The 27779-nt window shown below is 38.5% G+C and overlaps 5 protein-coding genes across 8 annotated transcripts; 4 read left to right on the top strand and 1 right to left on the bottom strand.

The window, feature by feature from the left end:
- The first annotated feature begins 1042 nt into the window (after positions 1 to 1042).
- On the top strand, positions 1043 to 4683 carry LOC108857734 (probable E3 ubiquitin ligase SUD1). The gene is made up of 9 exons (XM_018631746.2): positions 1043 to 1332; positions 1505 to 2053; positions 2132 to 2632; positions 2722 to 2909; positions 2989 to 3306; positions 3376 to 3527; positions 3606 to 3757; positions 3847 to 3993; positions 4068 to 4683. Exons 1-9 carry the CDS (start codon positions 1135 to 1137, stop codon positions 4440 to 4442), a joined length of 2580 nt encoding a protein of 859 aa, XP_018487248.1. The 5' UTR covers positions 1043 to 1134; the 3' UTR covers positions 4443 to 4683.
- Positions 4684 to 4949: 266 nt separating this feature from the next.
- On the top strand, positions 4950 to 9106 carry LOC108860795 (probable E3 ubiquitin ligase SUD1). The gene is made up of 10 exons (XM_018634648.2): positions 4950 to 5053; positions 5133 to 5433; positions 5619 to 6152; positions 6228 to 7010; positions 7099 to 7286; positions 7369 to 7686; positions 7760 to 7911; positions 8014 to 8165; positions 8249 to 8395; positions 8485 to 9106. The coding sequence occupies exons 2-10, from the start codon at positions 5215 to 5217 to the stop codon at positions 8872 to 8874; spliced, it is 2883 nt and encodes a 960-aa protein (XP_018490150.1). The 5' UTR covers positions 4950 to 5053; positions 5133 to 5214; the 3' UTR covers positions 8875 to 9106.
- A 143-nt stretch (positions 9107 to 9249) lies between these two features.
- Positions 9250 to 13211, top strand: LOC108805360 (aldehyde dehydrogenase 22A1). The gene is made up of 14 exons (XM_018577382.2): positions 9250 to 9513; positions 9631 to 9674; positions 9911 to 10015; positions 10140 to 10267; positions 10348 to 10470; positions 10570 to 10723; positions 10948 to 11051; positions 11124 to 11202; positions 11274 to 11369; positions 11470 to 11607; positions 11987 to 12202; positions 12319 to 12510; positions 12605 to 12748; positions 12833 to 13211. The coding sequence occupies exons 1-14, from the start codon at positions 9402 to 9404 to the stop codon at positions 12986 to 12988; spliced, it is 1791 nt and encodes a 596-aa protein (XP_018432884.1). The 5' UTR covers positions 9250 to 9401; the 3' UTR covers positions 12989 to 13211.
- Positions 13212 to 13652: 441 nt separating this feature from the next.
- Positions 13653 to 21491, bottom strand: LOC108862533 (peptidyl-prolyl cis-trans isomerase CYP21-4). Of its 3 annotated transcripts, none has more exons than XM_018636694.2 (8): positions 21331 to 21491; positions 15234 to 15435; positions 15112 to 15151; positions 14980 to 15030; positions 14676 to 14761; positions 14252 to 14389; positions 14017 to 14170; positions 13653 to 13923 (listed from the first exon to the last, which is right to left on the bottom strand). In XM_018636694.2, the coding sequence occupies exons 2-8, from the start codon at positions 15383 to 15385 to the stop codon at positions 13837 to 13839; spliced, it is 708 nt and encodes a 235-aa protein (XP_018492196.1). In that variant the 5' UTR covers positions 15386 to 15435; positions 21331 to 21491; the 3' UTR covers positions 13653 to 13836. The 3 variants fall into 3 exon arrangements, with proteins under 3 accessions (XP_018492196.1, XP_056842499.1, XP_018492197.1); XM_056986519.1 differs by lacking the exon at positions 21331 to 21491 and adding an exon at positions 20830 to 21074; XM_018636695.2 differs by lacking the exon at positions 21331 to 21491 and adding an exon at positions 15879 to 19245.
- Positions 21492 to 23029: 1538 nt separating this feature from the next.
- Positions 23030 to 27712, top strand: LOC108857922 (uncharacterized). Of its 2 annotated transcripts, XR_008946553.1 has the most exons (14): positions 23030 to 23658; positions 23874 to 24309; positions 24559 to 25069; positions 25151 to 25191; positions 25307 to 25375; positions 25542 to 25642; positions 25734 to 25812; positions 25987 to 26085; positions 26170 to 26238; positions 26339 to 26388; positions 26479 to 26560; positions 26678 to 26772; positions 26887 to 27164; positions 27354 to 27712. XR_008946553.1 is itself a non-coding variant. In XM_057011404.1 (13 exons), the coding sequence occupies exons 1-13, from the start codon at positions 23312 to 23314 to the stop codon at positions 27014 to 27016; spliced, it is 2109 nt and encodes a 702-aa protein (XP_056867384.1). In that variant the 5' UTR covers positions 23030 to 23311; the 3' UTR covers positions 27017 to 27712. The 2 variants fall into 2 exon arrangements, 1 of the variants encoding a protein (XP_056867384.1); XM_057011404.1 differs by having other exon boundaries at positions 26887 to 27712.
- Positions 27713 to 27779: the final 67 nt, after the last annotated feature.

The following is a 27779-nucleotide window of genomic DNA, read 5'->3' as shown; positions in this document are numbered from 1 at the left end:
AATCGATATGTACCCGAGTAAATAAATACATGAAGAACAAATTTGCCAAGAATTACCTTTTTTAGAACTTTCAGATGATTTTTTTTTGAAAAAAATAACGTTCCCTTTTTGGCGCGTAATCATTTTAGTTGCTTCTAATAATAAAAAAAAAGTAAATTTGATTAATATAAGTAATCTGGCATTTGTTTGGGTTCCCTGGTTCGTTAGATTAGGAAAGTAAGTAGTGAATCTGAATATTCTGTGATCTTCCGTTCAGTTGAGTCTAGGGATCGTATAATGAGCCAATATCTGCTGGAAGAAACCAACTCTTCCAGGATGTGCAATCGTTTCTTCCTTAGCAGTCGATTCTGAACCGTGGGAGCTGATCAATGCAGTTGCCCTTAGTTTCTCAAAATGAGTTCAAATACTATTTATTTTACAGAAAGAGTATTATTTTAAGCATTATTTCTTGTTACAAAAAATGTCATTTAAAAAATTTCTAATATAACTTATATATTTTTAAAATTTTAATATGAATTGTAAATACATAGTTCTTATAAATAATTTTATTTACTTAAACATGATTGGTTAAATGAATATGACTATTAAAAACATAGATATATTTTAATTGTTTTTTAAATTTATGTGAAAGATATCAAAGTGACTTTTTAAAAACAAATGTAGTATAAACAAAAAAAAAATTAATGTACATGCAAAAATATCTAAAATTTATTCGAACATCAGTTTTTTTTTGGATTATTTTTTAAATATCAGATATCTGAAAGAGTTTAAAATTAAGTTGGAGTATTGGTCACACAACTGAATATTAGTAATTATTTATAAAAATTGTTTTTATTAAATTTGTTTGTTGGTTTTATGGTCATATTTAAAATTTATTTTTCCTATTTAAGTTTGAATAGTATAAGTGAAATATGGTACAAGAAAAGTGTATTGTGGACAAATTCCCTTATTTAAATTGTTTTATTAAATTTCTTTTATTAAATTTCTTTGGTGCATGATCTGTCATATATATATATATATATATATATATATATATATATATATATATATGCGTTTGCCGCTTCAGGGACTGCACACCGGTGAGGTGACGACGACTTGAAAGTGACGAGAGAAAGAGCTTTCGCGTTTCCTAAAATGGACGATTCGCCGGAAGTCGACGAGAGTTTCTCAGCGGAAGACGACGACGAAGACCTGTGCCGGATTTGCCGATCGCCGGAGGAGCCAGGAAATCCGTTAAGGTATCCGTGCTCGTGCCGAGGCTCCATCAAGTTCGTTCACGGAGATTGCCTTCGTACCTGGCTCAATCGCCGCGGCGGAAACAACAAATGCGAGGTTTACCTTCTGTTTCCGCAAGAGGTTTAGGGTTTTAGCTTGGCTAGTTTTTGTGTGTTTATCGTTATGTTTAACGATTCGCCTTGGGGGAATCTACAAATTAGGGTTTCTGATTTTAGGTATTGTCGTTATAGTTCTAATTTTCACTCTGTTTCTCTCCCCCCCACTGCAGTTGTGCGGGCGTAGCTACTCGTTTGTTCCCGTTTACTCCGAGAATGCTCCGGAGAGGCTTCCTTGCGACGAGTTTCTGATTGGAGTGTTACTGAGAGTAGCACATTACTTGAAGTTGCTTCTTCTCTGGATTCCTGTGATTCTATTCAACACACTCTGTATCTCCTTGCATCCGTCGTGCCAAGTGTTTGTTGCTGACGCCCAGACAGTCCTCATGTCTCGCAAGCTAGCTTATCTGTGGGTTAACTTTCTTTGCAGCAGTTGCGTCGCTTTTTCTATCCTAATTATCAGTTTTATAAGGATTGATGTAGAAGATTTCAGAGTCGGGGGGCTTCCTGGTTGGTTTCTCCCTGAAGGAGGAGGACTTGTTGCTGGAGTTTTGCACTTCTTGTGGAAGTATATGAAGATCCTTTGTGATTGGTATTATCTTAAACTCATACAGTTCTTGGGGCAACCTCATCGAGTTATACTTGTTCCTCCAGTCACTCTACTTGATGAGTTTGGGGGTTTCCGGAGGCTTCTTTTCTTTTTCGATGACCATGTCTTTGCTGTAAGTCTTTTTACATATTTTCAACTAGTTTTAGTTACCATTACTGTTGAGTGACAACTTGTGTTTGGTTCTCTCCAGGGCCTTGCCATCAGCGTATTTTGTTGTACCCTCTTTGTTCTTCTGCCGTTTTCAGTTGGATGGGTTGTAATAGCAACTGTTGGTGGCAGCTACTTGTCTGGAAAATCGCCTGTTCTTCTTGGATACATTATTCTGCAGTCAAGTTACTTTGCTTACTTTGGAATCCTCTTCATTCTCCATCAAAGCTCACTTCCCGTCATAGTTCGATGCCTTGCGCTGGGGGTTCACTTCATAACAGTAACAGTGACATTGCCATGTCGCTTGTTGGCTTTCTTAGTAAAGGCCTGTAAAAACATATTACTCAATAAGGATGCTTTTGTCTTGTTCTTAAAATTTGGTGCTCTGCCTTGGATTGTTGGTTGGTTCCTCGATATCTGCACCTCCCCTATGTTTGGAACCAGGAGTTTTCAGATATATGAGATTTTTTTTTGGATGATGTCCTTTCGTTGGCTTTCGGGAGTCTGTTACTTGGTAACTGCTGCGATCATGCAAATCCAAGAGGTACTAGTTAAAAAAAGTTGGTTTCATCCCTGTGGAAACTTATTTCTTTTGTCAGATTTTTCATCATTTTTCTTCTTCTTCTTTGACAGATCATGCATAAACGAGCCTTTTGGTATCTCTTAGATGTTACAGATCCAAACTACAAGATCACCAAACTGAATCTTCGACACATGTTCTTTGCTCTTGCTTCTCATGGGGTATTGTTGGTGATTATGTTTCACTTACCAATTAAATCGATTACGCTTGTCAGTCCATCTTTTTTCCCTCTTGAGTTATGGTAAGCTTTCCTGCATTTGCTTCCCCTTGAACCTTGCCTTATATCATTTTCTAATTTCTTGTACTTTGACATAATGCAGGGTCAGCGACGAAAGTTGTTTCAGTGGTGCTGCATCCGCAATTTATTTCAGTCTAATGCATGCGGGCTCCGGATGGTTAATCGTAATTACCAAACCAGCTATGGAACTCATAGTTCACAAGTGGATTATCACTGTTAGTTCTTGGCTTCAGCTGAGTGATTTCTTGCTGGTAGTGCCCCGAGGAGAGGGCATGATGCAACCGAGAAGGCCTTATGATGATAACGGTTTGTTGTTGTATTCATTAGCTGAAGGCTCTATGGTCACAATCTGTAAATCACATAATGCTGAAAACGATGTCAAAGAGCAAAGACATAACAGGTAATTTAACTGATTTATACAAAGCTTTTAATGAAGTTATTGAAATGTTCTGATAAGTTGCACTTTTAGGTATCGGACAAGGATTGCTATAATGTTGATGCTAGCTGCTTTGAGTTTGTTTCTCGTTAGCACAGCCTTTATGTCTTTGCCAATTTTGGTTGGAAGAGTATTCTCTTACTCTATCTCCTTCATCCTGCTAAGATATGGAGTCAAACATGACGGTCAGTTCTAGTTTCTTGCTGTATTTAGACCAGTTTCTTATATATGATTATGAAATTTTAAGCATGTGAATATTGTAGATCTTTGTGCTTTTTGGATTGGATATTATATCCTCCGAGCAATCTATATCAGCCTTTGCTTTGCATTTGATCATATTTTGACGGGAAGAACTGATTTCCTTGTCAAATATATCTTGTTACGAATAAGAAATGCTCTTCTCTTCTCTATATGGGTAAGAACAACCTTCTATTTTTATCAGAGCCTTTCTTGGATATATATTATGGCTTTATAATACTGTAACTTGTAAACTCTGATGAGCAGATCTCTATCATACCGGGACTGCTTGGCCTACTTATCGACCTTATGATCATCATCCCCTTACGAGTGCCACTAAATGAATCACCAATCTATTTCTTGATCCAAGATTGGTTGATAGGAGTAGTGGTGCTTCACCTCTGGACCTTTTTGGTAAGAGAATCATCTCAGAGTCTGTATCTTTTGGAGCAAACTAATATATTTTGCTTTCTCTTATCTTCCTATAGACAATGCTCACGCCTATCAAGTGTTTTGCAACCAAGGCATGGCGAAGGAAGTTGGAGAGAATCAAGAGCGTGGAAATCAATAGTCTTCCTTCAATGTGGCTGCTTCGAGATGTGATTGGCTCCATCATAAACACACTTCTGACCACACTCGCCATCCCTTACGTGCTGGTGAAGTCTCTGTTACCGTTGCTTGGATATTCCCAAAGCGTCAATGCAGCTACGGAGCGGTTTATTTGGCCAGTATCATTAGCCTTGATTGCGGTGTGGTTCATGACAAAGCTAACATTTGAGCTCATTATCTACTTGCACAAGTCGATCTTCAATGAACGGTACATGGTGGGTGAGAGAGTTGGGGATTTGACTGAAGATCTCTAGAGCAGAAGGGAGGTACTAATGCTAATCCATGGAGTATGAAAAACACAACAAGGACTAACGAATTAAAATATGTTAATATCTTTAACAATAGTTAGGTTTCTAATGGTGTAGATCTTGTCCTTACTTTTGAATGAGATTATATTGTTATAAAGTAATGAATAATGGGAATGAGTCCATCTCTCTTTGACTAACGTCTCATTTATTTAGTTAACTAATTAAAATTTTAAGAGGCGTCTTTATCCTTGGTTTCTCAAACAAATTTCTAATATTAATAAACAAAAAAAATTTGATGCACATGCAAAAATATCTCATGAATATCTCGAATTCGTTTATTATTTCATTATTATATTGGTTTTAGAAAAATACTCTAATTTTTTTAAACATCGGAGATATAAAACTAAGTTGGGAATATTGGTCATGACCATAAAATTCACCTTTGTTACAAAGACAACTTATTTTAACAGTGGTAATTTTTTTTTTTGGAACACTAACAGTGGTAATTTAACTTTAGTAAAACTGATAGGAAGCAACGCGGAAAGTCACCACTCTTGCCTCTGCTCTGTCAAAAAGCAGCAGAGAAGGCGTCGTCATCAGTCTTCACACCAATATTAGTAATTATTTATTTAAATTATTATTTTTAAACATAAATTTGCTTGTTGGTTTTAAGGTCATTTGCGTTTGGCGCTTCAGGGAAGACACAGGTGACGACACGACGACTAGAAAAGAAAAAGAGAGAGAGAGAGACGAGAAAGAGAGCTTTGCGTTTCCTAAAATGGAGCTTTCCCCGAAAGCCAGTAGCTACGGCGACGAGAGTTTCTCAGCTGCAGCAGAAGATGAAGAAGACGGAGACCAGTGCCGGATCTGTCGCTCGCCGGAGGAACCAGGAAATCCGTTAAGATACCCATGCCTGTGCCGAGGATCCATCAAGTTCGTTCACCAAGACTGCCTCCGTACCTGGCTCCATCGCCGCCGCGGAAACAACAAATGCGAGGTTACCTTTCTTTCTTAGACCTAAGAGTTTTGCGGTGAGATTGTGTGTGTTCCGATTCGACTTTTTCTTGGTTGCCAAAAAAGGTTTCAACTTGGCTTAGTTTTGGGGGTTTCTTTAGGGTTTAACTTTTTTTTTTGTCGTTTAGTGTGGCTGTTTCTGATCTTTCCTCTCTGTTTCCGTTGCAGGTGTGTGGGCGAAGCTACTCTTTTGTCCCCGTTTACTCCGAGAATGCTCCGGAGAGGCTTCCTTGCAACGAGTTTCTTCTCGGAGTCTTGTCAAAAGCAGGACGTTACTTGAAGATGACTGTTCCTTGGGTTGTGTTGATTCTCTTGAACAGCTACTTCGTTTCTTTACACCCTTGGGGCCAAGTAGTCGCTGCCGAGTTCCAGAGGGAGTTCTTTATGTCTCCGAAGTTAGCTTACTTCTCCATCGGCCTGTTATACATCACTGTTGCCGTCTGTTCCATGACCGTTTTCGCTGTTATGAGGTTGGAGGTGGGAGATGTCAACGTCGGGAGGTTTATTGGGAATGGAGGAGGAGTTGTGCAGAAGGTCTTGTGGAGGCATGTGAAGATCCTTTGTGATTGGTATTGTCATAAACTCGTAGGTTTCTTGGGGCAACCTCCTCATCGGCTAATAGTTCTTCCTCCAGAGGCCCCGCTTCATGAGTTTGGGGTTGTCAGACGGCTGCTTTTCTTTCTGGATGATGATGTCTTTGCTGTAAGTTTCCATCTAACTTAAATCACCAGAATGAAGATTGTTTAGTAACAAGTTGTTTTTTTTGTTCTGTCACAGCTTATCGCCATCAGTGTTTATGTGGCTATCCTCGTTGTTCTTCTGCCTGTTTGGATTGGAAGGATTGGAGGCAGCTATGTGTCTGTGAACTCGCCTGTTGTTCTTGGATACATGATGCTGCTGTCAGTTTGCTTCGCTTACGTTGGATTCCTCTTCGCTCTCCATCAAAACTTGTTTCCTGTCATGGTTCGGTGGCTTTCTCTGGGGGTTCACTTCATAGCAGTGAGGCTGCCATGTCTCTTGTGGGTTCTCTCAGTAAAATCCTGCAAGAGCCTGCAAAGTCTTTTAGCCTTTGGAATCCGTCAAGCCTCACTTCCAGCTATGTTCCAGTGGCTTTCTCTAGGGTTTCACTTCACAGCAGTGGTATTGCCACGTTTCTTGTGGGTTTCTTCAGCAACGGCCTGCAAAAGCCTGCGAAGTCTTGTGAGCTCTAGAAGCATCTTCATTCTCTGTCAAGCCTCTCTTCCAGCCATACTCCAGTGGTTTTCTCTAGGACTTCGCTTCACAACAGTGATATTGCCACGTTTCTTGTGGGGTTCCTCAGCAGTGGCCTGCGTAATCCTATCTGTCCTTAAGGAAGTTTTAGTCTTGTGCTTTAAAATTGGTGTTATGCCTTGGATAATTGGATGCTGGCTCAGAATCTGCACCTCCCCTTTGTTTGGACCCATATTTTCCCAGAGTTTTGAGACTGTTTCAGACCTACTATGCATGATGATCTCACTTTGGTCTTCTGGAATCGTTTGCTTGTTGGCTGCTGACTCTTGCATGAACCGTATCCAGGAGGTAATAGGTTTGAACTTTTGTTTCATTCAACAGCGGAACCTTGTTCTTTTATTAGATTTTTTTCCTCATTTTCTTCTTCTTTTGGCAGATTGTTCATAAACGAGCCATTTGGTATCTCTTGGATGTCACAGATCCAAACTACAAGATCACCAAAATGAATTTTGGTCACAGTTTCTTTGCGCTTGCTTCTCATGGGGTGTTGCTGGTGATTTTGTTTCACTTGCCAATTAGAGCAATCACACTTATCAGCCCATCATTTTTCCCTCTCGAGTTATGGTAATAAGCTTGCTGCATATGCTTCCCTCTGAACCTTACCTTATGTCATTTCTAATTTCTTTGTACTTTGAACATAACGCAGGATCACCCAGAAAGAGCTTTCTGCTTTTGCACACTCCATCTATTTCCACCTAATGACGTCTTCCCCAAAATGGTTAATCGGACATGTCATACCAGCTATGGAACTTCTAATTCAGAATTGGATTATCACTGTTAGTTCTTGGCTTAAGCTGAGTGATTACTTGCTGGTTGTGCCCCGACGAGAGAATCAAAATGTGAGACCAATGATGAGACGAAGAAGGCCGTTGCTTCTATTCTATTCAATAGGTGAAGGCTCTTTGGTCAGTTTGCATGGATCTCAGAATGCTGAAGACGATACTAATGACCAAAGAGATAACAGGTGATTGACTTATACATACAAGCTCTTAATAAATAAATAAAAAATGAATTGTTCTGACGATATGCACTATAAGGTTTCTCCTGAGGATTGCACTGATGTTGATGCTAGCGGCTTTGAGTATGTTCGTAGTTAGCACAGCCTTTATGACTTTACCTATTTTGCTGGGGAGAGGATTCCTTGAGTCTGTATCTTTCATCACGCTAAGAATTGGACTTAAACGTGACGGTGTGTTGTATTTTTCTTCATCTTCTTATTAGACCTTTATTTTTATTATTTACATGCCTTCCAACCTTCTATGTCACTTTCGTGAATCTCGTGAATTTGCAGATCAACTTGCTTTTTGGATTGGGTATAGCATCATTGGACAAACGTATGCCATCACTTGCTTTGTATATGATCAGATTCAGAAGGGAAGATTCGATTTGCTTCTCAAAGATGTCTTCATGTGGATACGAAATGGGTTACTTTTCTCCATCTGGGTAAGAACACCATTTCATTTTCACAACAACAGAAGAAACTCATGAAGATTATGACTTCTAACTTGCAAAATCCGGGTGAACAGATCTCTGTCATACCAGGGTTGCTCGGTCTACTGATCGAACTTATGATCTTCATCCCATTACGAGTGCCACTAAATGAATCACCGGTCCATTTCTTGATCCAAGATTGGCTGATAGGAGTAGTGGTGCTTCACATATGGGTACTTCTGGTAAGATAAACATCTAAGAGGATCTCAACAAAGACGCAGCTTTCTTGCAGAGCAAGTAATGTATCTGTTTCTCTTTCTTTCTTTCACAGACAATGCTCATGCCTATCAACTGGTTCGCAACTGAGGCATGGCTAAGAAAGCTGGAAAGAATCAGAAGTGTGGGAATCGATAGAGTTCCTTCAACGTGGCTGCTTCGAGACGTGATCGGCTCCATCATAAACACACTTCTAACCACACTCTCCATCCCTTACCTGCTCGTGAAGTGTCTGCTTCCGTTGCTTGGCTTTTCAGAAAGCGTCACTTCAGCTACTGAGCGACTTATATGGCCTTCGTTATTAGCCTTGCTAGTGGTTTGGGTCATTGCCAGGATAACACGTGACTTCATCATCTACGTTCACCAACTGGTCTTCAATGAACGGTACTTGGTGGGTGAAATACTAGACAATTTGACTGAAGAAGAGATAGAGCAGCGGATATAATTCATGGAGTATATGACAAACACAGACTCTTGTTGATAGAACGAATCAAAATATGTTGTCTTTACTCTTTAGCTATGCTTAGGTTTCTAATTTTGACAGTAACCAGAGGAAACCAATTTTAGGTTCTTACTTTGGATAAGATACCGATATTATCAGAACCAGCCGGTTTAAAATGTTGGTTTAACCTCGGTTTAGCAAACGCAATTTATATACAGCGTGTGGTTGGTTGTTCTCTTTCGTGTACAACGTTCTTGGCGTTTAGCGTCAACGTGGATGCTCGTTTTAATGACGCAACACTTTTAATTTTTTTTTATCTTATTTTAATCCATCTCTCTCTCGGAGTAACCTTGAAGTTGTCAAGTATTACGAACGTGCCATTCTGACAGTTCCAGTGGACTCGAAACAAAAATTCGATTCAAAGCTGAGAATATTAAAATCCATCCCGATCGACGGAGACGCCGAGATTCATCATCCTCCATCGGCGTCGTCTTCTCCAAGCTCCTGATCGAAGAGTATCTGAAGACGAAATGGCGTTCTGGTGGCCGCTGATCGTTCTCGCCTTCGCTTACGCGATCTGCAGATTCCTCCTCATGCTCATTCCTCCCAACGTTCCCTCCATTGACGTTGACGCATCCGATGGTAACTCTTCCTTCTTCATCTGTGTCTCTGTACCGTCTCCTAACTTCCGTTTATAGCTTTGCTTGTTCATTTGCTTATCGATTTATTGATTTTCGGAATATATGTTTTTTGAAACAGTGTTGGCTCATGGAAAAGAAACGGAGGAGAATAGCTTCATTTATGTGAGTTAATCTTCACTCGCATCACTTCTCGTTTTCATCGTTGAGTGTGATAAGAGATTTAAGCTGTTCATCTTTTGTTAAATGTAGATTTCATCTCTGTATTATGAAATAAAATTTGGTTTCCATATTTGTAAATCCAAGCGGCTGTTATAATATGATAGTTAATTAATATGAGGAATCTTTTTTGTTAGCAACACTGAATAACAGTTTGCTCTGTGACTTGACTTGATCTTTAGATTCCTCCAAGAGGAAGGAGCCAACAGTCTGACAAAAAAGTTCAGTGTTATGAACCTGCCACGATGAAGTATCTTGGATATTTCCCTGCTCTCTCTACTTCTGAGGTTAGTAGCTTCTCTCCTTTTCTTGTGAAGTTAACTCAAAGGTAGCTGTATTAACTCAAAGGTTTTTCTTAAGGCGATCCACCTTATCCTGAGATAGGATTGAGACATTTTTTTGTTGTTTCAGGTTAAGGAGCGAGTGGCACTGTCGAGGAAGGCTCAGAAAACATGGGCTCAAAGTAGCTTCAAGGTGAGAAGGCAGTTCTTGCGGATTCTTCTCAAGTACATCATTGAACACCAAGAGCTTATATGCGAGTAAGGATTCATTTCTTTGCTACTCAGTGGTTTGTTTAACATCCCCCGATTGATGCTAAGATAGTCTCTTGTTTGTTTAGAGTCTCGTCACGTGATACTGGAAAGACTATGGTTGATGCGTCCTTGGGAGAGATAATGACTACTTGTGAGAAAATCACTTGGCTTCTTTCGGAGGGCGAACGGTGGTTAAAGCCTGAACATCGGTATTTCCATAATACTTATGTAAAATTTCAGTTTTATTTGTAGTTCTCCTTTGCTTTTGCATAGCTATGATGTCAATTTAAATCCCTTTTTTTTTGCAGGTCTTCAGGAAGAGCTATGCTTCATAAAGTATCAAGAGTAGAGTTCCATCCCCTTGGTGTCATTGGAGCTATAGTCCCATGGAATTATCCCTTCCACAATATCTTCAACCCTATGCTGGCTGCAGTCTTCTCAGGGAATGGCATTGTTATTAAGGTATTTCCGTAATGCCTTTTATATCACTATAACTCCCTGACCCTTTTCTATCTTTTCAAAGACAATGCCGTTCATCATATCTTAACTGGCGTACGTGTTCCTGTTAATATGATGTCGACATCTTGGGTAGTGCGACCATTGAGATGAAGTTGATTAGTCTTCATTGCATATATCTTTTTGAGGTTTTGTATGCACCTATGATATCTGGTAAACCTTTTCTGAAGGTTTCGGAACACGCTAGCTGGTCGGGATGCTTTTACTTCCGCATTATTCAAGCAGCGTTAGCTGCTGTTGGAGCACCTGAAAATCTAGTCGATGTTATAACAGGGTCTGTATATTTCAACTCTCCTTAGCTTGCTGTTATCAAATTGTTTTCCTCAAAATAACACTTTCGTTTCAGTTTTGCGGAGACCGGAGAAGCACTCGTCTCATCTGTTGATAAAATGATATTTGTTGGATCTACTGCTGTTGGCAAGATGGTATAGTGTACAGACTTTCTTCTTCATTCTCGTCCATTTACTATGAGCTGTAATTATTCAATATGTTGCAGATAATGAGAAATGCGGCTGAGACATTGACACCTGTCACTCTTGAGCTTGGTGGAAAAGATGCATTTATCATATGTGAAGACGCCGATGTGTCCCATGTAAGTGGTTTTTCTATATCATCATACTTTCTTCTGAGTTCTTATTTGAAAATGAGGGTATTCCTTTGATAAAACTTTACACTTCCATTGAACAATATAGGTTGCACAAGTGGCTGTAAGGGGCACTCTTCAGTCCAGCGGGCAAAACTGTGCAGGTGCTGAAAGATTTTATGTTCACAAAGACATATATACTGCATTCATTACCCAAGTAACCAAGATTGTGAAGTCCGTTTCTGCTGTAAGTGCACTGTTCTCAGTTTAACTCCCCCGAAACAAAAAAAAGCCTGATAATTACTTTGATTCTATATACAAACATGAAATTCAGGAGGTTCCTTATTCCAGGTTTTCTTTTGATTTGTTTGTCATATTTACTCCAGCCTCTTCATTAGTGTGCTGTAACGGGTACAGTAGCTGTTCTCTTGTTTTCACCACCCGTCAGTCGTATTCCTATATTTCCTAGTATGTATAAACCACTTAGGAGGTTTACTGGAACTTTGCAGTATGTGATTCTGTGGAGTTTTGAGTAAAATCAGTGTTTTCTTGGTTCCAGCAACGTCAGTCTTCTCTTTCTCAAATTTTATCCTTTTTATCTTACTAAAATCCTTATTTTTCATCAGGGTCCTCCTCTAACTGGGAGGTACGACATGGGTGCTATCTGTTTGCAAGAGCACTCTGAGAACCTACAGAGCCTAGTTAATGACGCCTTAGACAAAGGAGCAGAAATTGCCGTTCGTGGAAGCTTTGGTCATCTGGGCGAGGATGCAGTCGATCAGTATTTCCCTCCAACGGTTCTTATCAATGTTAATCACACCATGAAGATAATGAAAGAAGAGGTACATAACCTTACACTTACCTTCAATCACTCTAAGTTCAAAGACTTCTTGCTTCTGTTACTTGCATGTCACACACACACAAGTTGTTAAGATGTTTATTGTTGTGTGAGAATCAGGCCTTTGGGCCTATAATGCCGATCATGCAATTCAGCACCGATGAAGAGGTCATCAAGCTGGCGAACGATTCACGTTATGCGCTCGGCTGTGCTGTTTTTTCAGGAAGCCAGCGCCGAGCAAAACAAATTGCTTCTCAAATTCAGTGCGGCGTTGCTGCAATCAACGACTTTGCATCGAACTACATGTGCCAGGTAGGTACTCAGCACTAGCTATATAGTCGAGGGGGTTTTAACTTTCACTTATTATTATTAAGATTAAGACTTTTTCCTCTTTTAATTTTCGCAGTCGCTCCCGTTCGGAGGTGTAAAGGATAGCGGGTTTGGACGGTTTGCTGGCATAGAAGGTTTAAGAGCTTGCTGTCTAGTGAAATCCGTGGTCGAGGATAGATTTTGGCCACTCATCAAAACCAAGATTCCAAAACCTATTCAGGCAAGTTCTTTCTTAAAACAACAAATTAATAAAATCCTTATATATCCGTTAATAACAATATTCTCATTGTGGTCGAAATCACAGTACCCGGTAGCAGAAAACGCATTTGAATTCCAGGAGGCACTAGTTGAAACCCTTTATGGACTCAACGTCTGGGACCGACTAAGATCCCTAGTGGATGTCCTCAAGTTCCTTACCGATCAGAGCTCTCACGTGAGCAGAACTAGAAAGAGCCACTAAAGACCCGTTGACGAATAACTTTCATGTCCTCCACAAAGCACTTTTACGATTTACATGCGTAATCTGAGTTGCTAGTTTTGGTTTATTAGTAAGCTTTTGGATTTACAACATAAGCCTCAGAGAGACTTGTTTTTTTCCTCGGAAGGGCGATTTGTGACTTGTGAGACGCTTGAAATCACTTTTGCGTTGTCTTATATAAATATAGGAAACTGTCAGTTGGTCATGTCTTGAGGACTTCTGGTGTTTTGCAGTTTGGTGCGCATGCAAAAGCTTTATCTTCTCTCATGATTCTCTACAATGATAATCAACAGTTAAATGAGGGATCAAAATAACGAGTTTATGCCATCTTTATTTAGTTATATGGCAGATAACGTAACAACTGGTTATCATCTATTGGTGTTGGAACTTTCGATTTGTTAAAGACAATTTGGTTATGAAGACTATCCATTCAGAATCAACCAATTATGTTAAATTAAACAAAAGATGACATTTCCTCGATAAAGACCAATTAAAATTACAAAACAACAGGAAATAATCAGTAAAATAAAGATTAAAGAAAAAAAAAAGATTTAGACAAACAGTGAGTATGGAGAAGAGATGCGTGAGGTAATAAACAAGAGAGATTTTTCACTTTATAATTCTCGTTTAAGTAGACTATAATCCATTCAAGAAACAGCCAATTATTTTAACTTATACAAAGATGTTATTTCCTCGATAAAGATCAATTAAAATTACAAAACAACAGGAAATAATCAGTAAAATAAAGATTAAGAAAAAAAAGATTTAGACAAACAGTGAGTATGAAGAAAAGATTTGCGTGAGGTAATAAACAAGAGAGATTTTTCACTTTATAATTCTCGTTTAAGTAGAATGCTAATGATCCCTATCTGCGATTTCGGCTGGAAATGCTCATCTGTATCCACTTCCTCAATCTCCTGTATTAATAACATGACTTAAACAGCTAAAACACATGAACCAATAAAAAAAGGTGAACAAATAAGTATATATGTTTGGTTGTGGATCAAAACCTGTACTACATCCTCTCCCTTAAGGACTCTTCCGAACACTATAAGCTGATCATTCAGATCCGGGATTGGCGCCGTTGTGATCAGAATCTCGAAGTCCTTATTCTTGTTCCCTTTGTTTTTTGGTGTCCCCAACATGAATGCTTCATGTTTTGGGCTTGAATAAAAAGCAACACGGGTTTGGTTTTTGATCTTTAGACTAAAAGATAGATAGATGAAGGCAGAGCAAGCAAACTACCTTGTGTCAAGGCGACCACGGAGCTTTCCTTTAGCTGTCCATTCTTCTACAGGTATAGAGCTCGAGGAGTGACCAGCTTGCACCAAGTAGTTTTTTATAACCCGTTGAAACGGCATTCCCTTGAAGTGATCTTTTTTACTATACAACAATCAAGTCAAATGTATTATTACTTCTACCAAAGATAGAATAGTGTGTCACATAGTGAATTAGTGATTCAGCATGTTTCTCTTTTGAGTCTGTTTTAACGTCCCAAATAAGAGTATGATAGGACTTACGGTTCAAACATAATCAAAGAAACTGAAGTTACTTGGAACTAATCTTCCTACTTAAGAACAAGTCATGCTTAGCCTATACGATCAAGTTCATAAACTTTTCATTTCTGTCTAGCTAGCTGGAAAGAGAGTAAAAGAATCATGACACTAACCACAGATCTAGAAACTTGTCGACAGCTTCAGGAGAAGCATCTTTAAAGAGTTCCACAGTTATGAGACCTTTTGATGTGCTTATATCCTACATGAAATAAGAAGATAGAAGCAAAGACATTATTGAAAAATGTATTATCTAGGAGTTTAAAGACATTTGATGTTCTACTTTTATAGATCTAAAAACAAAAAACATAATAACCAAGGTGAGAAATAAGAACAGTAATTAAACATAATTAACCCCGTGTCTCAATAGGAACAGTAATTAAACTAAGCAAGTAAAAATGGAGAGAGAGATTAACTTACGGCATAGCCAGGACGATCGTAATTCTTTTGTTGTGATACAGCATTTGTGTCCTGCAACACAAATTGCTTAGTAGAAGTTCAGTGGAATCAAAACACAAAGCACTGAGAAAAAAAAAAATCTGAAGACTGTACCTCAAAACTCTGACTCTGGGTTTCAAGTGTGTTTCTTGACCTGAGAGATAAAACCAAGATCCTCTTAAACGTTTTAATATATTAGAAGAAAAAAAAAGAAGAAAGATGGAAAGAAAGAAAACCTCTGGGACCAATGACGATAAGTAGTGACCAAGGAGAGTACAACTACAGCAACTACGAGATTACACACGACAATTGTAGAAATACTTATCCGACTAGGACCCTTCTTCTTCTTGCTTTGATTTAGCAGAGCCTGAGGTTTTATCCTCGCCATTGCACCCCCTTTTTTTATCTCACAAGCAAATAACTGATACAACTTGTTCTCTGCAAAACCACAAATCAACTAGTAAGTCAGGCTTAATACACAGAAGCTTCAAATTCAAAGCATTAGATTAGGTAAGTTCCAAGCTCAACTGTGAAGATAAGAACACTTGTTGATCAAGCAAATGAAGATCAAAAGTAAACCAAGGCTTAACTCAAGTTAGTATGGTGAGTTAAAGATGGGTTAAGTTACTTTTGGGACCACAAGGAGGAGCCTCTCCATTTTGTCCTCTTGTACATTAGGTTTGAAGGTGTCTCCATTATAAAGAGAAGCTGAGAACGTGAGAGAGAGATTGAGCCACACAAATAGCTTAGAAGGGTGAGAGAAAGCTGCAAGCATAAGCTTAGCTTTGGGGTTTCTCATTAGAACATATTAAGATACATTAGAGTGAGTTCATGAGTGATATGATGAGTGAATCACTTGTATCTTTGTAACTATGTTATACCTTCTAGTGGATTCCGAGCTGTAGTCTCGGGGAGATGTAGTGACCCTCGTTAACGGGCGCGAACTCCTTAAATTGTGTGTGTGCTCCCTTCTTCTCCTACTCTCTAATCTCTTCTCCAAACTCTCTATACTCTGTTTTCTACAACTCTGTTTTTACAGTTTATGTTTTTGACTTCAAGCAACTTCTATCTTGGTTTGTTGTGGGTTCATGTTGAGACAAAGTGATGACTTTGAGCCTCTGGAATCCTAACAAAGTGGTATCAGAGCCTTGGTTCTGTGTTTTATGGTTCTCTCAAGCCAAGAATCATTTTTGTCAAGAAGAGAAGTGGAAGCTTTGAAGGTTATGGAAGCTGTGTGTTTTGTGGAAGAGGAAACTCATTGTTTATGAGGAGATCTAGGCATGAGTGAAGCTTTGGAGATTTCTGAGATTTCAAGAGAGAAAGTCTCAGATCCAGAAGAAAGAGAGAAAGAAGATTCAGATCTAAAGGAGAGAAGATCTAGAGAGAGGAGCAGAGTGAAGAAAAGTGAGAAAGGTTGGATCTTTGAAAAGTTGGAGCAGTAGAGCTCCTTTCATGTTAAGAAGCCACGTCCTTTTCTTTGGAGAGCTGGTTGTGTAGAGAACAGTGATGTCTCAGGAAGAACAACAAGGAAGTAGCTCTTGGTAAATGATGTGAAGAGAGGAAGAAGCCATAAGACTCTTTCTTGTTGAAGCATCATGGTATTTCTCAGATTTTGAGGAAAGTATGAGACTTGAATGTCTCAGGCTGAAAGCCAAGATATCTCTTTGGGGACAGCACGTGAGAGGAAGGAGTTATAAGACTCATTCTGGTGTCTATGGAAGCATCTCATCCACACACCTTAAATGACAAGATGAACTGAAGCAGTTGCAGGTTTTCTGTGGAAGCTCTTGGGTTTCTGTTGAAGCTTCTGGTTTTCTGTTGATGCTGTTGGGTTTCTGTTGAAGCTTCTGGTTGAAGCTACAAGATTTCTGTTGAAGCTACAGGTTTTATGTTGAAGCTACACATTTTCTATTGCAGAAACAAAGACAGTTCTGGTCATGTTTGGTGTGAAAGTGAGATGTGAACAAGTTGTATCTTAAGGAGTGATTCATGGTGAAAGTGTGAATCAATTGAAGTGATTTCAGGGGCTATGAAATCAAGAGGCCTCTAAGATACAAGAAGCTGCAACACTGTGAGAAGGATAACAGGATATTCGTAAGCTGGAGTGTTGCAAGTAGAAGAAAAAAAAAATTATCAGAGATAGAAGCAAGGAGCACATGATACAAGAAGAGAGTTCTTGATCAATGCTGAAGAAACCGAATGAAGATTGATGTAAGCTGGAGGTATTTCAGATGGTTTTGGGCTTATAAAATGATGAGTACATGTTCTGTGACTCAATGGTTTATGTCAAAACCGAGCATCAATTTAAAGACTCAAGTTTTTTTTCTGAGACTTATAAGGTCTGGTTCCGCTGCAGTCACAAGGCATTTGTGATGCTCTGTATTGAAGTTTCAAAACTGCTCAAGTTCTGCATATCTGTTGGGATTGGAAGCTTGTTGGAACACAAAGGTTTTGTACTGGTTTTGCTTGGGATTGGCCAAGATTCAGTGATGGTTTTCTGGATATTCTTTGGTTGAATCAGTTTGTAGAAATCAGTTGCAAGTGGTGTTTTAGCTATCTTGTTTCCAGTCTGGAAACTCAGAAAAATCAGTGACGTCTAAGACTTTGGATTTGATGAGTATTTTTTGGCTGTCTGAGTATTTGTAAGGATATTCTCGAAGGTCAGTTTAAAGGAGGATGCAGAATGGTTATGGAGCAGAAGGGGTTTTCTGGCTTGTCAAAGACAGAAACAGTTGTAAAAATTTCAGTGGCTTTTGAGTTCTGGTTGGGGTTTCTTGCTTCAGGTTTTATCTCAGTGTGTTAGCTACTGGTTCTTGGTAATATGACAGTCTACAGTTGGTGTGTCATTGAGAACATGAAGCTACATTATTGCTATATTCAGAGGGATGCAATGATGGTTATGCTTTTGTTGCGGTCTGGAAATGTTCTATTGAACAGAAGTTGTATCACTCAGGTTTTCATTGCTATTTTCAGAGGGAATGCAATGAATGGTGAGCTTGAGTGTATATAGAGAAGTTTCCAAGTTCTTGTTTCAAGAAGTGTAAGCTCTTGAAAAGTTGAAGGTGGAAGTAGCGAAGATTCATGTTTCTAAGAAGATTTGTGCTATGTTTAACACATGGAGTTTCTGCTTGATTGAATCTTAGTGAAGAAGTAGTATTTATCTCAGGTGGAGCATTGTTTTCTCAGAAGGTTATCTTGTATTTGAATCAGTTCTTCACAGAGATTGAAGAAGATTCTGGTGGTCTAGAAGCTGAAGGCATTGGAGACATCATGATTCATGAGGATTGTCTTTGAATGCATTTTTTTATGCAACATGGTATACTACAGTCTGGTATCGAAAGTCTTCCTAGCTAGAGGAGTTAGGCGGCGTGTCCTGTTTATCAACAGCGGTGCAAGACAAGTATGGTTGTATTTTTTGGCGACAAGAGAGTACAAGATTTCTGATTTGTGGGATAGAAGCATGGTTTGTTGATGTATCAGCCTAAGTTGTAACATCATCACAACATGAAGAATGCTCTAAGAGACAGTGCTGCTGGTAAAAAGAAGTTCTTAATGGTTTTCTGGTTGCAAATGGATCAGTTGAGATGGCTGCAAGAAGAAAGAAGCTGTGTCACAGGTTTTGGCACACTTTCTCAAGCAAGAAGTCATGATAACTCAATCTGATGCATAAGAACGTGGGAAAGGATCAAAGATACATGGAAGGGTGATCCTAACTCTGATTGTGAAGCTGAGCTTATAGAGACAGAGTAGTCCAAGTGGTTATAATTTCAGGTGGAGTATTGTTGCTACAAGAAGAGCAATGCATATCTTAAATGATATTTTTTATATTCCTGGTGGAGTTATATTTGGAGATTGTCTCAAGTGTTTAGCTGGAGATAAAAAGAGTTAAAGGGCTGTGTAACTCACTGTTGAATCAGATTCATTGAAATTCTGTATGCAAAGAAGAAAGCAAGTGAAGAACTGATGGTGTGTCAACTGGTATTCAGCTCAAGAAAGGCTATAATCTGATGGTAACAGGTTGTTTTTTCAGATTTGTTTTGAAGCTGGGTGTTGATCAGGATAATCAGAAACGGTTGCAGGCTTAGAGAAACAGAGTTGCAGGTTTCTACAAGTGGGTTGCAGGTTTCTAAAGTTTTTTCAGAGAGAAGACACAAAGCTGTGTTTTGAGATGAAGCAATTGAAGTGGTTTTTTCAGTGAGTTCTATAAAGAAGAAACTGAAGTAGACAAGTGCAGAAGATGCATAGTTATGTGTCAAGGATGCTCACTTCAAGAATTCGAAGGTGTTGTGTATCAAGTCTGATGGACAACTCATCTCAAATGGAGTCTGAAAAAGAAATCCTACATGGATGGAAATGCAGAGATCAAGCTGCATTAAAAAGACAACAATTCAGGAACATGAAGTTGTCTTAGTTGCATGATGAGGATTCTACATAAGTGTCTACTCATGGGAAGTCAGTTGCAGGCCAGTAAAGTGATGATATTCAGGAAGAAGAATGTCGGTTCAAGCCTGTAAACTGGAAGATGCAAGGGCCAAACTCGTTTTGGTGGAGACTGCATACAAGAAGAAGTATTGCAGGTTGTTCTTTACAGCTTGAAAGAGACATCAAGGGTTCTAGATTTGATGTGTAAGCTGTTGTGTGGACGTGTCTCAGATATGTCACAAGATTTTGCTGATAAGAGACATATTCAAGGTTGCTAGTAGTGGGTTTTCAAGCTGCTAGTGTGGTCTGTTTTAACAAGATGGTGGAGCAGGGTTCTGTTCTGGGATCGTTTGGTTAAACAGGTTAAAGAGGTGAATCTCAGATAGTAAGCTATAAGTGAGATTGACTACAAGTTGAATCAAGAAGTTTCAAGCTAGAAGCTAAGATGATTCTGGTTTTCTGCATTTGATTCAAGTGAATTCAAAGGGTTTTGATCTCAATGCGCATGAGGAAATCCTAGAAGCTAGCAAGGGAATCAAGTTTTGCAGAGGTGGTGTTGATATTTTCTCAGTCACTGAAACTTACTTTTGGCTAGGACAGAAGCCATGGAAGATATTGTGTGATTTGAGAAGTCATAAGTGATAAAGCTTATGGAGTTTTCTGTTGGGTAACAAGCTGGACGTTTTCTAAGCTTGCTACTGGAGTTTGTTGAGCTGTTAAATCAGATGTTACAGGTGCTGAAGGTGCCAGGAGAAGTCACTGATGAGTTGAGCTTAATACAGATTTGTATTAGAGCTGGTTTTCACAATTCAAGTGACATGAAGATGTTCTGATTGCTCAGGTTCAGCAAAGTGAATTTTCACAGCTGAAGTGCATTGAACAAGATGTTGAATGCAGCAAGGATCAAGCAAGTTTATGGTGTAAGCTGCTAAAGATCAAGGCTGAGTAATGGTACTCAGAAACCGAGACTGGAATCCGAGAAGCTAGAAGAAGAAACTCTCTCTCTCAAGTATGTGCAAGTTATTTGGGATGATCAACATGTTCTTAGGTGGAGATTTGTGAAGATAAGAACACTTGTTGATCAAGCAAATGAAGATCAAAAGTAAACCAAGGCTTAACTCAAGTTAGTATGGTGAGTTAAAGATAGGTTAAGTTACTTTTGGGACCACAAGGAGGAGCCTCTCCATTTTGTCCTCTTGTACATTAGGTTTGAAGGTGTCTCCATTATAAAGAGAAGCTGAGAACGTGAGAGAGAGATTGAGCCACACAAATAGCTTAGAAGGGTGAGAGAAAGCTGCAAGCATAAGCTTAGCTTTGGGGTTTCTCATTAGAACATATTAAGATACATTAGAGTGAGTTCATGAGTGATATGATGAGTGAATCACTTGTATCTTTGTAACTATGTTATACCTTCTAGTGGATTCCGAGCTGTAGTCTCGGGGAGATGTAGTGACCCTCGTTAACGGGCCCGAACTCCTTAAATTGTGTGTGTGCTCCCTTCTTCTCCTACTCTCTAATCTCTTCTCCAAACTCTCTATACTCTGTTTTCTACAACTCTGTTTTTACAGTTTATGTTTTTGACTTCAAGCAACTTCTATCTTGGTTTGTTGTGGGTTCATGTTGAGACAAAGTGATGACTTTGAGCCTCTGGAATCCTAACATCAACAAAACCTAATACATAGCTACGTATTGACCAGATTCATCTATGTATACAAAAAGAGTTCATCTCTGGTTAATAGCTTTTCAACCAGTAACTTCCGATACATCAGATCCACTATTTTTTTTTATCAATTCTCAATCAAATCAAATAAATGGTATATATCAATTTCTGAGCAACGGAGCATCTCATGTCCCAATCAGATCATATAAATTGGTAAATTGCAGACGAAAGAAAGGAAAAAAAAAACGCACCTTAGGAAGTTAGATAACAAAAGGAAAGAGAGCGTTACGACAGGAACCGTGCGGAGATTGGTCGTGTTTTGTATCGTCGATGGAAACTGCTTTTGAATATATTTTTTTTTGCAGAGATGGTTCAGATCAGCCGGGGGTTATATCCGACGGCTGCGATTACAGCTCACCAGAGCTCGACGAAAGTTATTCTATTACTTTTCTTTTCTTCCAATTGGAAAAAGGAGGAACTCAATAATTGGTTTGGTTTTTCATCAAAGGTAAACCGGTTATCCTAATATCAAAGATTGTAACATGAAATTACTCTATTGTTGTGGTTATCACGATAACCATACACTATAATTCAAAATATATTCGGTTCGATCTTTGGCTACAGTTTTATTCGATTTTAAATCGTTAGTACATGGTCAAAGTCAAATCTTCTAGTCTATCTAGGGCATTAAATCAAAAATAAAATGCAACATTACTTGAAAAAACCAAGTCAGAGTCAATTGTTCGGTTTTGTGGACTTTGTCAGACCAATTTTATATCCGACTAACTTCCACTGTTCCACGTGCACATCATGTCACCATCGCCTCTTCTTAACCGGTCTCATCCAAATAGTAAATGGATTCCTAGTGTTGATGTTCACTAACGATAGTCTACGAAATTTTGTAGTCTTCTAAAAAAAACCCCAAAAAACTTGAACTGGTATCATCCACATATACTAAACGGAAACTACGCCACGTTATTAGTGAAGAACATGTGATATGAGAGCAAGATAAAGAACAAAAATTATATACGATTTTAATTTTAAAAGGTGAGTTAGTTACGTTGCCTATAGTCTGGCCAACATACGTTCACATTAGTGGCGCTTGCAATATACTAGTCAAAAGAAGCGGTGAGGCGGCAAGATCAAAGTTATTTTAATTTGCCAAGATAACATTCTGAGCATCGATCACGTAAATATGAAAAATCTGATAAGAGTTCACGCATTATCGTCCACGTAATTTAACATACTATGCACAGTTATTGGTACTTCCATCCGTGTAAGGGGTTCATGTGGCCCCTTCATTCGTGCGTAGTATCTTAAATATACGTGGACGGTAACCCCAGTTCATTTCTGAATTTTGAATTATTTGGCTAAATATTTAGTTATTGTCTTAGAAAATTGGTTGTATCTCTTCACTATGCCCCCACTATATTAGAGATTATCTATTTTAAAATCAGTTTATTTTGATTATAAAAAGTTACAAATCATTAATAAATCGCTCAAAATACTATACATTTTAATTCCGTTGGAGTTGAATTAAACATCTACAAAGAATAACACCATCTAAATTGATTATACCCCTGCACATAATTTATTTACAATATGTAATAGTATAATTCAAAATTATATCACATTGCCACTATACAACCATCCTGTTTCCATACAAATTATAAATATAGTCTCCAGGATCGGATTGGGTCAATTTCAATAAAACATTGGTTTAGTAAATTTTTTTATATAATTATAAACCCTTAATAAAAAAGCTTATAATTTTTTTCAAAAAAATGTTTGTGGTTTCTAAATTCTCAAATCTGGCCTGATAATCTCTTCTACATAAAGTTATCTTTGTAATATACAGACCAAAAAATCTAAAAAAAGAAGGTTGTGGAACACTGTAATATTGTCTCATCTTCTTTTTCTTACGTATCATGTTTCTGTCAACTGATTGTAATTTTGTACATTTTCTACGTAACCAACAAATGGTGTCGAGTTTCATTTCTGAAGAAACTTATTCGTCTTTTGTCGACTGCTTTGTGACATTAAAAGGTTATTTCGCGTTCAGTGTCCTTAACGAAAGAGAGAAACTTCGTGTCGTTGGTTCGGAAGCTAAAGACAGTGATCAACCAGTTCTCCCTATTTACGATTATTCTTCGGACAAGAACACTCTCGACCGACCACACTTTGACTGCTTGTTCAATCAAGTTCCGTGTCAGTTTTTTTTTCATAGCGCAAATGGAGCCTCCACCCCCTAATGAGCTTCTGAAGAAGTTACTAGAGCTAGAGCAAAGCCACGAGCATCTAAAGCAGCAGATGTCTAGGCTCAAGATATCCACGGACCTTACTCAGCCGGTGAGGGGAAACATCGGCGAGGGAGATCCTACGAGGAGGAAAAGCGTCCCCGCCTCCTCGTTTCAGAAGCAGAAACGTATACAAGATTCGATCAACTTGAGAGATGGAGTAGGTGGAAGAGGGACAAGACCATCGGCTGGAAAGTTCACGAATAAACAGTATCTTAATATCCTGCAGTCGATTTCACAATCTGTTCATGTCTTCGATCTAAATATGCAAATAATCTTTTGGTAAGTATAAGTTGAATTCCACTTTCATGTACTGTTATCATGACCTGATCTGGGCACAAGGTCCAAAAGGTTTTGGAGACTTTTTTATATAACTATAAACCTTTTTTTTAACTAAAATTATTCTTAAATAATTGTTTCAGGTCTCCAAAAATCTCAGATCGGGCATTATTATCCACCTCTCGTATGTGTTCAAACACTAATATGATTTGTGACAGGAATGCCATGTCTGAAAAGATTTATGGGCACACAGCTGAAGAAGTAGTTGGGAAGAACCCAATAGATGTTCTGGTAGATGGACGAGATGCTCCTTTTGCTATGAACATTGCTCAGCGTTGTGTCAGTGGAGAGAGCTGGACCGGCGAGTTTCCTGTCAAGAGCAAATCAGGGGAGAGAATTTTAGCTGTCACTACATGTTCCCCCTTCTACGATGATGACGGTTCTCTGGTTGGTATCATTTCCATCACAAGTAACACAGAACCTTATCTTCACCCGAGACTCCCTTTGGCTACATTAAAGGCCAAAGAAGATGAAACGAATTCTAGCACTGGAAGGAATAGTTTCGCCTCTAGACTTGGTTTTGGAACCAAAGAAGCTGGTCTTGACTCTCATCAGTCTATACAAGCTGCCATAACATCAAAGATATCAGATCTGGTTAGTAACTTAGTAACCTCTCTGTTCCACAATATATGATATTTTAGGCAAATACACAATTTTTTTTTTTAACTTACTTCTTACTTAAAAAGTATTATTAAGATGTAATTATAAGTATATTAAGAAACATCAAAAACTCTTTTAAACATTTTATATTTTGAACCGCAGGGAGTACCATTTTTTAGGTTGTTAATTCTCTCATATTTGATGTTGCATGTTTTGATGATTTATCTGTGTTATTGTTTACAGGCATCCAAGGTGAGCAACAAGGTCAAGTCAAAATTGCGAGTAGGTGACAGTAGTGCTACACTCTGTGACAGGGTCTGCGGTGCTACTCTCTCTGACAACAGCGACGATCCATCATCATCAAGTAGTGCCAGCATACAAAGAGTGGATCTTATCTATCCTCCTTTTGGTGTATTCTCATGTGATGAAGAGGCTGCAACCCCTAAGATTTGTACCTCAGAGGCTGACCATGAAGTTTCAAAAGGAAAGCCAGGTCATTCTGGATGGCCTTGGTCACAGAATCAACATATTAATCCGTTTTGTGATGTTAACCCTGGAAGCGATTCCTCTGATAGTAGTAAGGGAGGTAATAACGAGGCTTCTAGTATGTGGTCTTCCTCTATAAATGCAAACAGCACACGCAGCACTAGTACCTGTGGAAGTGCCAGCAGCAGTGGTATAAACAAGGCTGATACTGATAGTGAATATGAAATTTTATGGGATGATTTGACAATCGGAGAAGATATCGGACGAGGTAACTTATTCACTTAAACATTGTTATTTTTATTTGCCACACAAATCCATTTTCTAAACATGATTTCCCATTTTTTAACAGGTTCATGTGGAACTGTCTATCACAGTCTGTGGTTTGGATCTGTATGTTTCTTGGCTTCTAGTGATGTTACAGAATATGCATTGGTCAAGCTTCCATGCTATTTAAAAAAAAAAACAAGTTACAAATTCATAGATATCGTTGCTAATGTTACTGCAGGATGTAGCAGTAAAAGTGTTCTCCAAGCAAGAGTATTCAAAAGAGGTTATGCAATCTTTTAGACAAGAGGTATTGTTGTCATTTCTCTTAGTTAACTAAAGAGTCTTTAGTAAAGACAATCGTCATAGTTTTTTTTAACCAGCAGACAGTCATCATAGTTTAATGGGTCTTTTTAGTAGAACGAACATTTAAAAGTTTTAGAAGTTATAAATATTGGTCTTGCTTTTCTATGAAGGTATCGCTGATGAGAAGACTTAGACATCCTAATGTACTGCTCTTTATGGGAGCAGTGACTTCACCTCCACGCCTCTGTATAGTGTCAGAGTTCCTTCCACGGTTCGGTCTCATCTCTTTTAGTTACTGGGCTTTCATGCCTTTTAGTTCTGATCCATGTCATGAACCTAGTAATTCGATTTATTATTTGCAGTGGAAGTCTCTTCCTTCTACTACGGAGGAGCACATTAAACCTGAATTGGAAGCGGCGTATTAATATGGCCTTGGACATTGTGAGTATATTAGTTATACGTTCATTAGACATATCTTTTCACATTTTCTATGGTCATTGAAAATCGCATATAGAGCTTTCTATATGATCTTTCTTTTGCATTCTCTAGCTATGACTTAGTCAACTTACATCTCAATTCACACAGCACCATGACATAATAATTATTCACACACAGGCTCGCGGTATGAACTATCTTCATTGTTGTAGTCCACCCATCATCCATCGTGACTTGAAGTCGTCAAATCTGCTGGTAGACAGGAACTGGACTGTTAAGGTAAACATATTAACTTGAAATATGAGAGACTCCAAAAACTGAAACTAGAAAAATAGTCAGCTGACAGTGAAATCTATCTAACAGGTAGCTGACTTTGGTCTTTCGCGTATCAAACATGAAACCTACCTGACCTCCAAGTCCGGGAAGGGCACGGTACTTAAAACCTTTAAGGCTCTTCTTCACAAGTTGAAAATCTTGATTTTATAAACCAACCAACCTCTCATAATGGGCATTTTTTTTACCTGTTCTACAGCCTCAATGGATGGCACCAGAAGTGCTTCGAAATGAGTCTGCTGATGAAAAGTAAATCTCAGTGTTCTGTTTTTATATAACTTACCTTGATTACTTGTTTTTTTTTTAAAATGTCAGTCTCTAACTAATTATTTGATACAGGTCTGACATTTACAGCTTTGGAGTAGTACTATGGGAGCTTGCTACAGGGAGGATCCCATGGGAAACTCTCAACTCTATGCAGGTAAACATGAAACTAAAGTCTCTCCAGGTGACATTTGGTCCTAGAAATCACATATTTGGGGGAAGGTTTTTTTTTTTAATCTATAAACGATTTGTTTTGCTATCTATCTATCTGCAGGTGATAGGAGCTGTGGGGTTCATGAACCAGAGGCTCGAGATTCCAAAGGACATTGATCCTCGTTGGATCTCGTTAATAGAGAGCTGTTGGCACAGGTTAATTACCATATTGGAATATAACATACAGTTAGATGTTTGTTCTACAGATTCTCACAGTTAAATGATGACATTAATTTGTGTTTTCTATTTTGGTCTGTCCAAACTCTGCAGCGATACGAAGCTGAGACCTACTTTCCAAGAACTGATGGAGGAACTAAGAGACTTGCAAAGAAAGTATGCTATACAGTTCCAAGCTACATGTTCTAGGTTACTTGATAACCCTCTTCTCCAGGACAACTAAGACAAAAACAACTTTTAGTTCCAAAACGCGAGTATCTGTTCAAAGGAAGTTAGTTACATAAACTGTGTGTGGAACCATGCTTTTCTGGTGTGTCATTGAACAAAAGGTTATGGCGTGGGAGATGTCATTTCTATCCTATAGTTCAAAGGTAGTCTTCTTCTTGCTGTACCAAACTCATTTGTGGTTACATATCTTTTGTTCCTCCTTTCATGTCGTAACAGGGATGTTGAGTACTATTAGCTAGTGAGACGGACCAACTCTGCGCTCTTGACATCTTGAGCAGCAGAACATTATCTTGTGGGATTCTTTTCTAACATCTTTATGTGGATCTTTGTAGGATGAAGAGCAGAGACAACAGATTTGAGATGCATCAGAAATTTGAAGTGTCTGAACTCTTCAGTGAAGTACATGGAATACGTAGTCCGAGTAGAGACATGCATAATCTCCAAAGCCAACAAAGTAGTTAGTCTGAAGCAGTTATTAGAGTCTTGTGCACAAAGTAGTAAGAATCATTAATCACTTGTTTTGGAGGCTTTTTGGTGTCTTTGTATAGTTACTTTGTTCTTAATATCATCCATGTGTTTTTGTTGTGATTTCACTTTAACTTTCTGGTCATTACATCAAAGTCCCCCATTTGAATCTTGTAATTTTTTATAGATACCAGTAACTGTAAACCGATAATATTCAAATACTAAACAAAAACTATGATGCAAGAAACTAGCGAGTTCAAACTAATTTCATTTTCATTTTTGTTCTAAACATC

Source organism: Raphanus sativus, chromosome 5 (assembly GCF_000801105.2).
Source record: "Raphanus sativus cultivar WK10039 chromosome 5, ASM80110v3, whole genome shotgun sequence".
In the NCBI taxonomy this organism is placed as follows: Eukaryota; Viridiplantae; Streptophyta; class Magnoliopsida; order Brassicales; family Brassicaceae; genus Raphanus; species Raphanus sativus.
Note: the sequence above shows the minus strand (reverse complement) of the source record. Positions and strands in the feature narration are given on the sequence as shown.

Excerpts from the sequence above, each read along its gene's own strand:
- LOC108857734 (XM_018631746.2), top strand. The coding sequence starts at position 1,135 with ATGGACGATTCGCCGGAAGTCGACGAGAGTTTCTCAGCGGAAGACGAC. Across the intron at positions 2,910-2,988 it reads TTTTTCCCTCTTGAGTTATG|GGTCAGCGACGAAAGTTGTT; the intron begins GTAAGCTTTCCT and ends GACATAATGCAG. Across the intron at positions 3,758-3,846 it reads CTCTTCTCTTCTCTATATGG|ATCTCTATCATACCGGGACT; the intron begins GTAAGAACAACC and ends TCTGATGAGCAG.
- LOC108860795 (XM_018634648.2), top strand. The coding sequence starts at position 5,215 with ATGGAGCTTTCCCCGAAAGCCAGTAGCTACGGCGACGAGAGTTTCTCA. Across the intron at positions 7,687-7,759 it reads AATGACCAAAGAGATAACAG|GTTTCTCCTGAGGATTGCAC; the intron begins GTGATTGACTTA and ends ATGCACTATAAG. Across the intron at positions 7,912-8,013 it reads AATTGGACTTAAACGTGACG|ATCAACTTGCTTTTTGGATT; the intron begins GTGTGTTGTATT and ends GTGAATTTGCAG.
- LOC108805360 (XM_018577382.2), top strand. The coding sequence starts at position 9,402 with ATGGCGTTCTGGTGGCCGCTGATCGTTCTCGCCTTCGCTTACGCGATC. Across the intron at positions 9,514-9,630 it reads TGACGTTGACGCATCCGATG|TGTTGGCTCATGGAAAAGAA; the intron begins GTAACTCTTCCT and ends TTTTTGAAACAG. Across the intron at positions 10,724-10,947 it reads GGAATGGCATTGTTATTAAG|GTTTCGGAACACGCTAGCTG; the intron begins GTATTTCCGTAA and ends CCTTTTCTGAAG.
- LOC108862533 (XM_018636694.2), bottom strand. The coding sequence starts at position 15,385 with ATGGCGAGGATAAAACCTCAGGCTCTGCTAAATCAAAGCAAGAAGAAG. Across the intron at positions 15,031-15,111 it reads CCCAGAGTCAGAGTTTTGAG|GACACAAATGCTGTATCACA; the intron begins GTACAGTCTTCA and ends TTTGTGTTGCAG. Across the intron at positions 14,171-14,251 it reads CGTGGTCGCCTTGACACAAG|CCCAAAACATGAAGCATTCA; the intron begins GTAGTTTGCTTG and ends TTTTTATTCAAG.
- LOC108857922 (XM_057011404.1), top strand. The coding sequence starts at position 23,312 with ATGGAGCCTCCACCCCCTAATGAGCTTCTGAAGAAGTTACTAGAGCTA. Across the intron at positions 25,070-25,150 it reads CGGAGAAGATATCGGACGAG|GTTCATGTGGAACTGTCTAT; the intron begins GTAACTTATTCA and ends ATTTTTTAACAG. Across the intron at positions 25,813-25,986 it reads TTAATATGGCCTTGGACATT|GCTCGCGGTATGAACTATCT; the intron begins GTGAGTATATTA and ends ATTCACACACAG.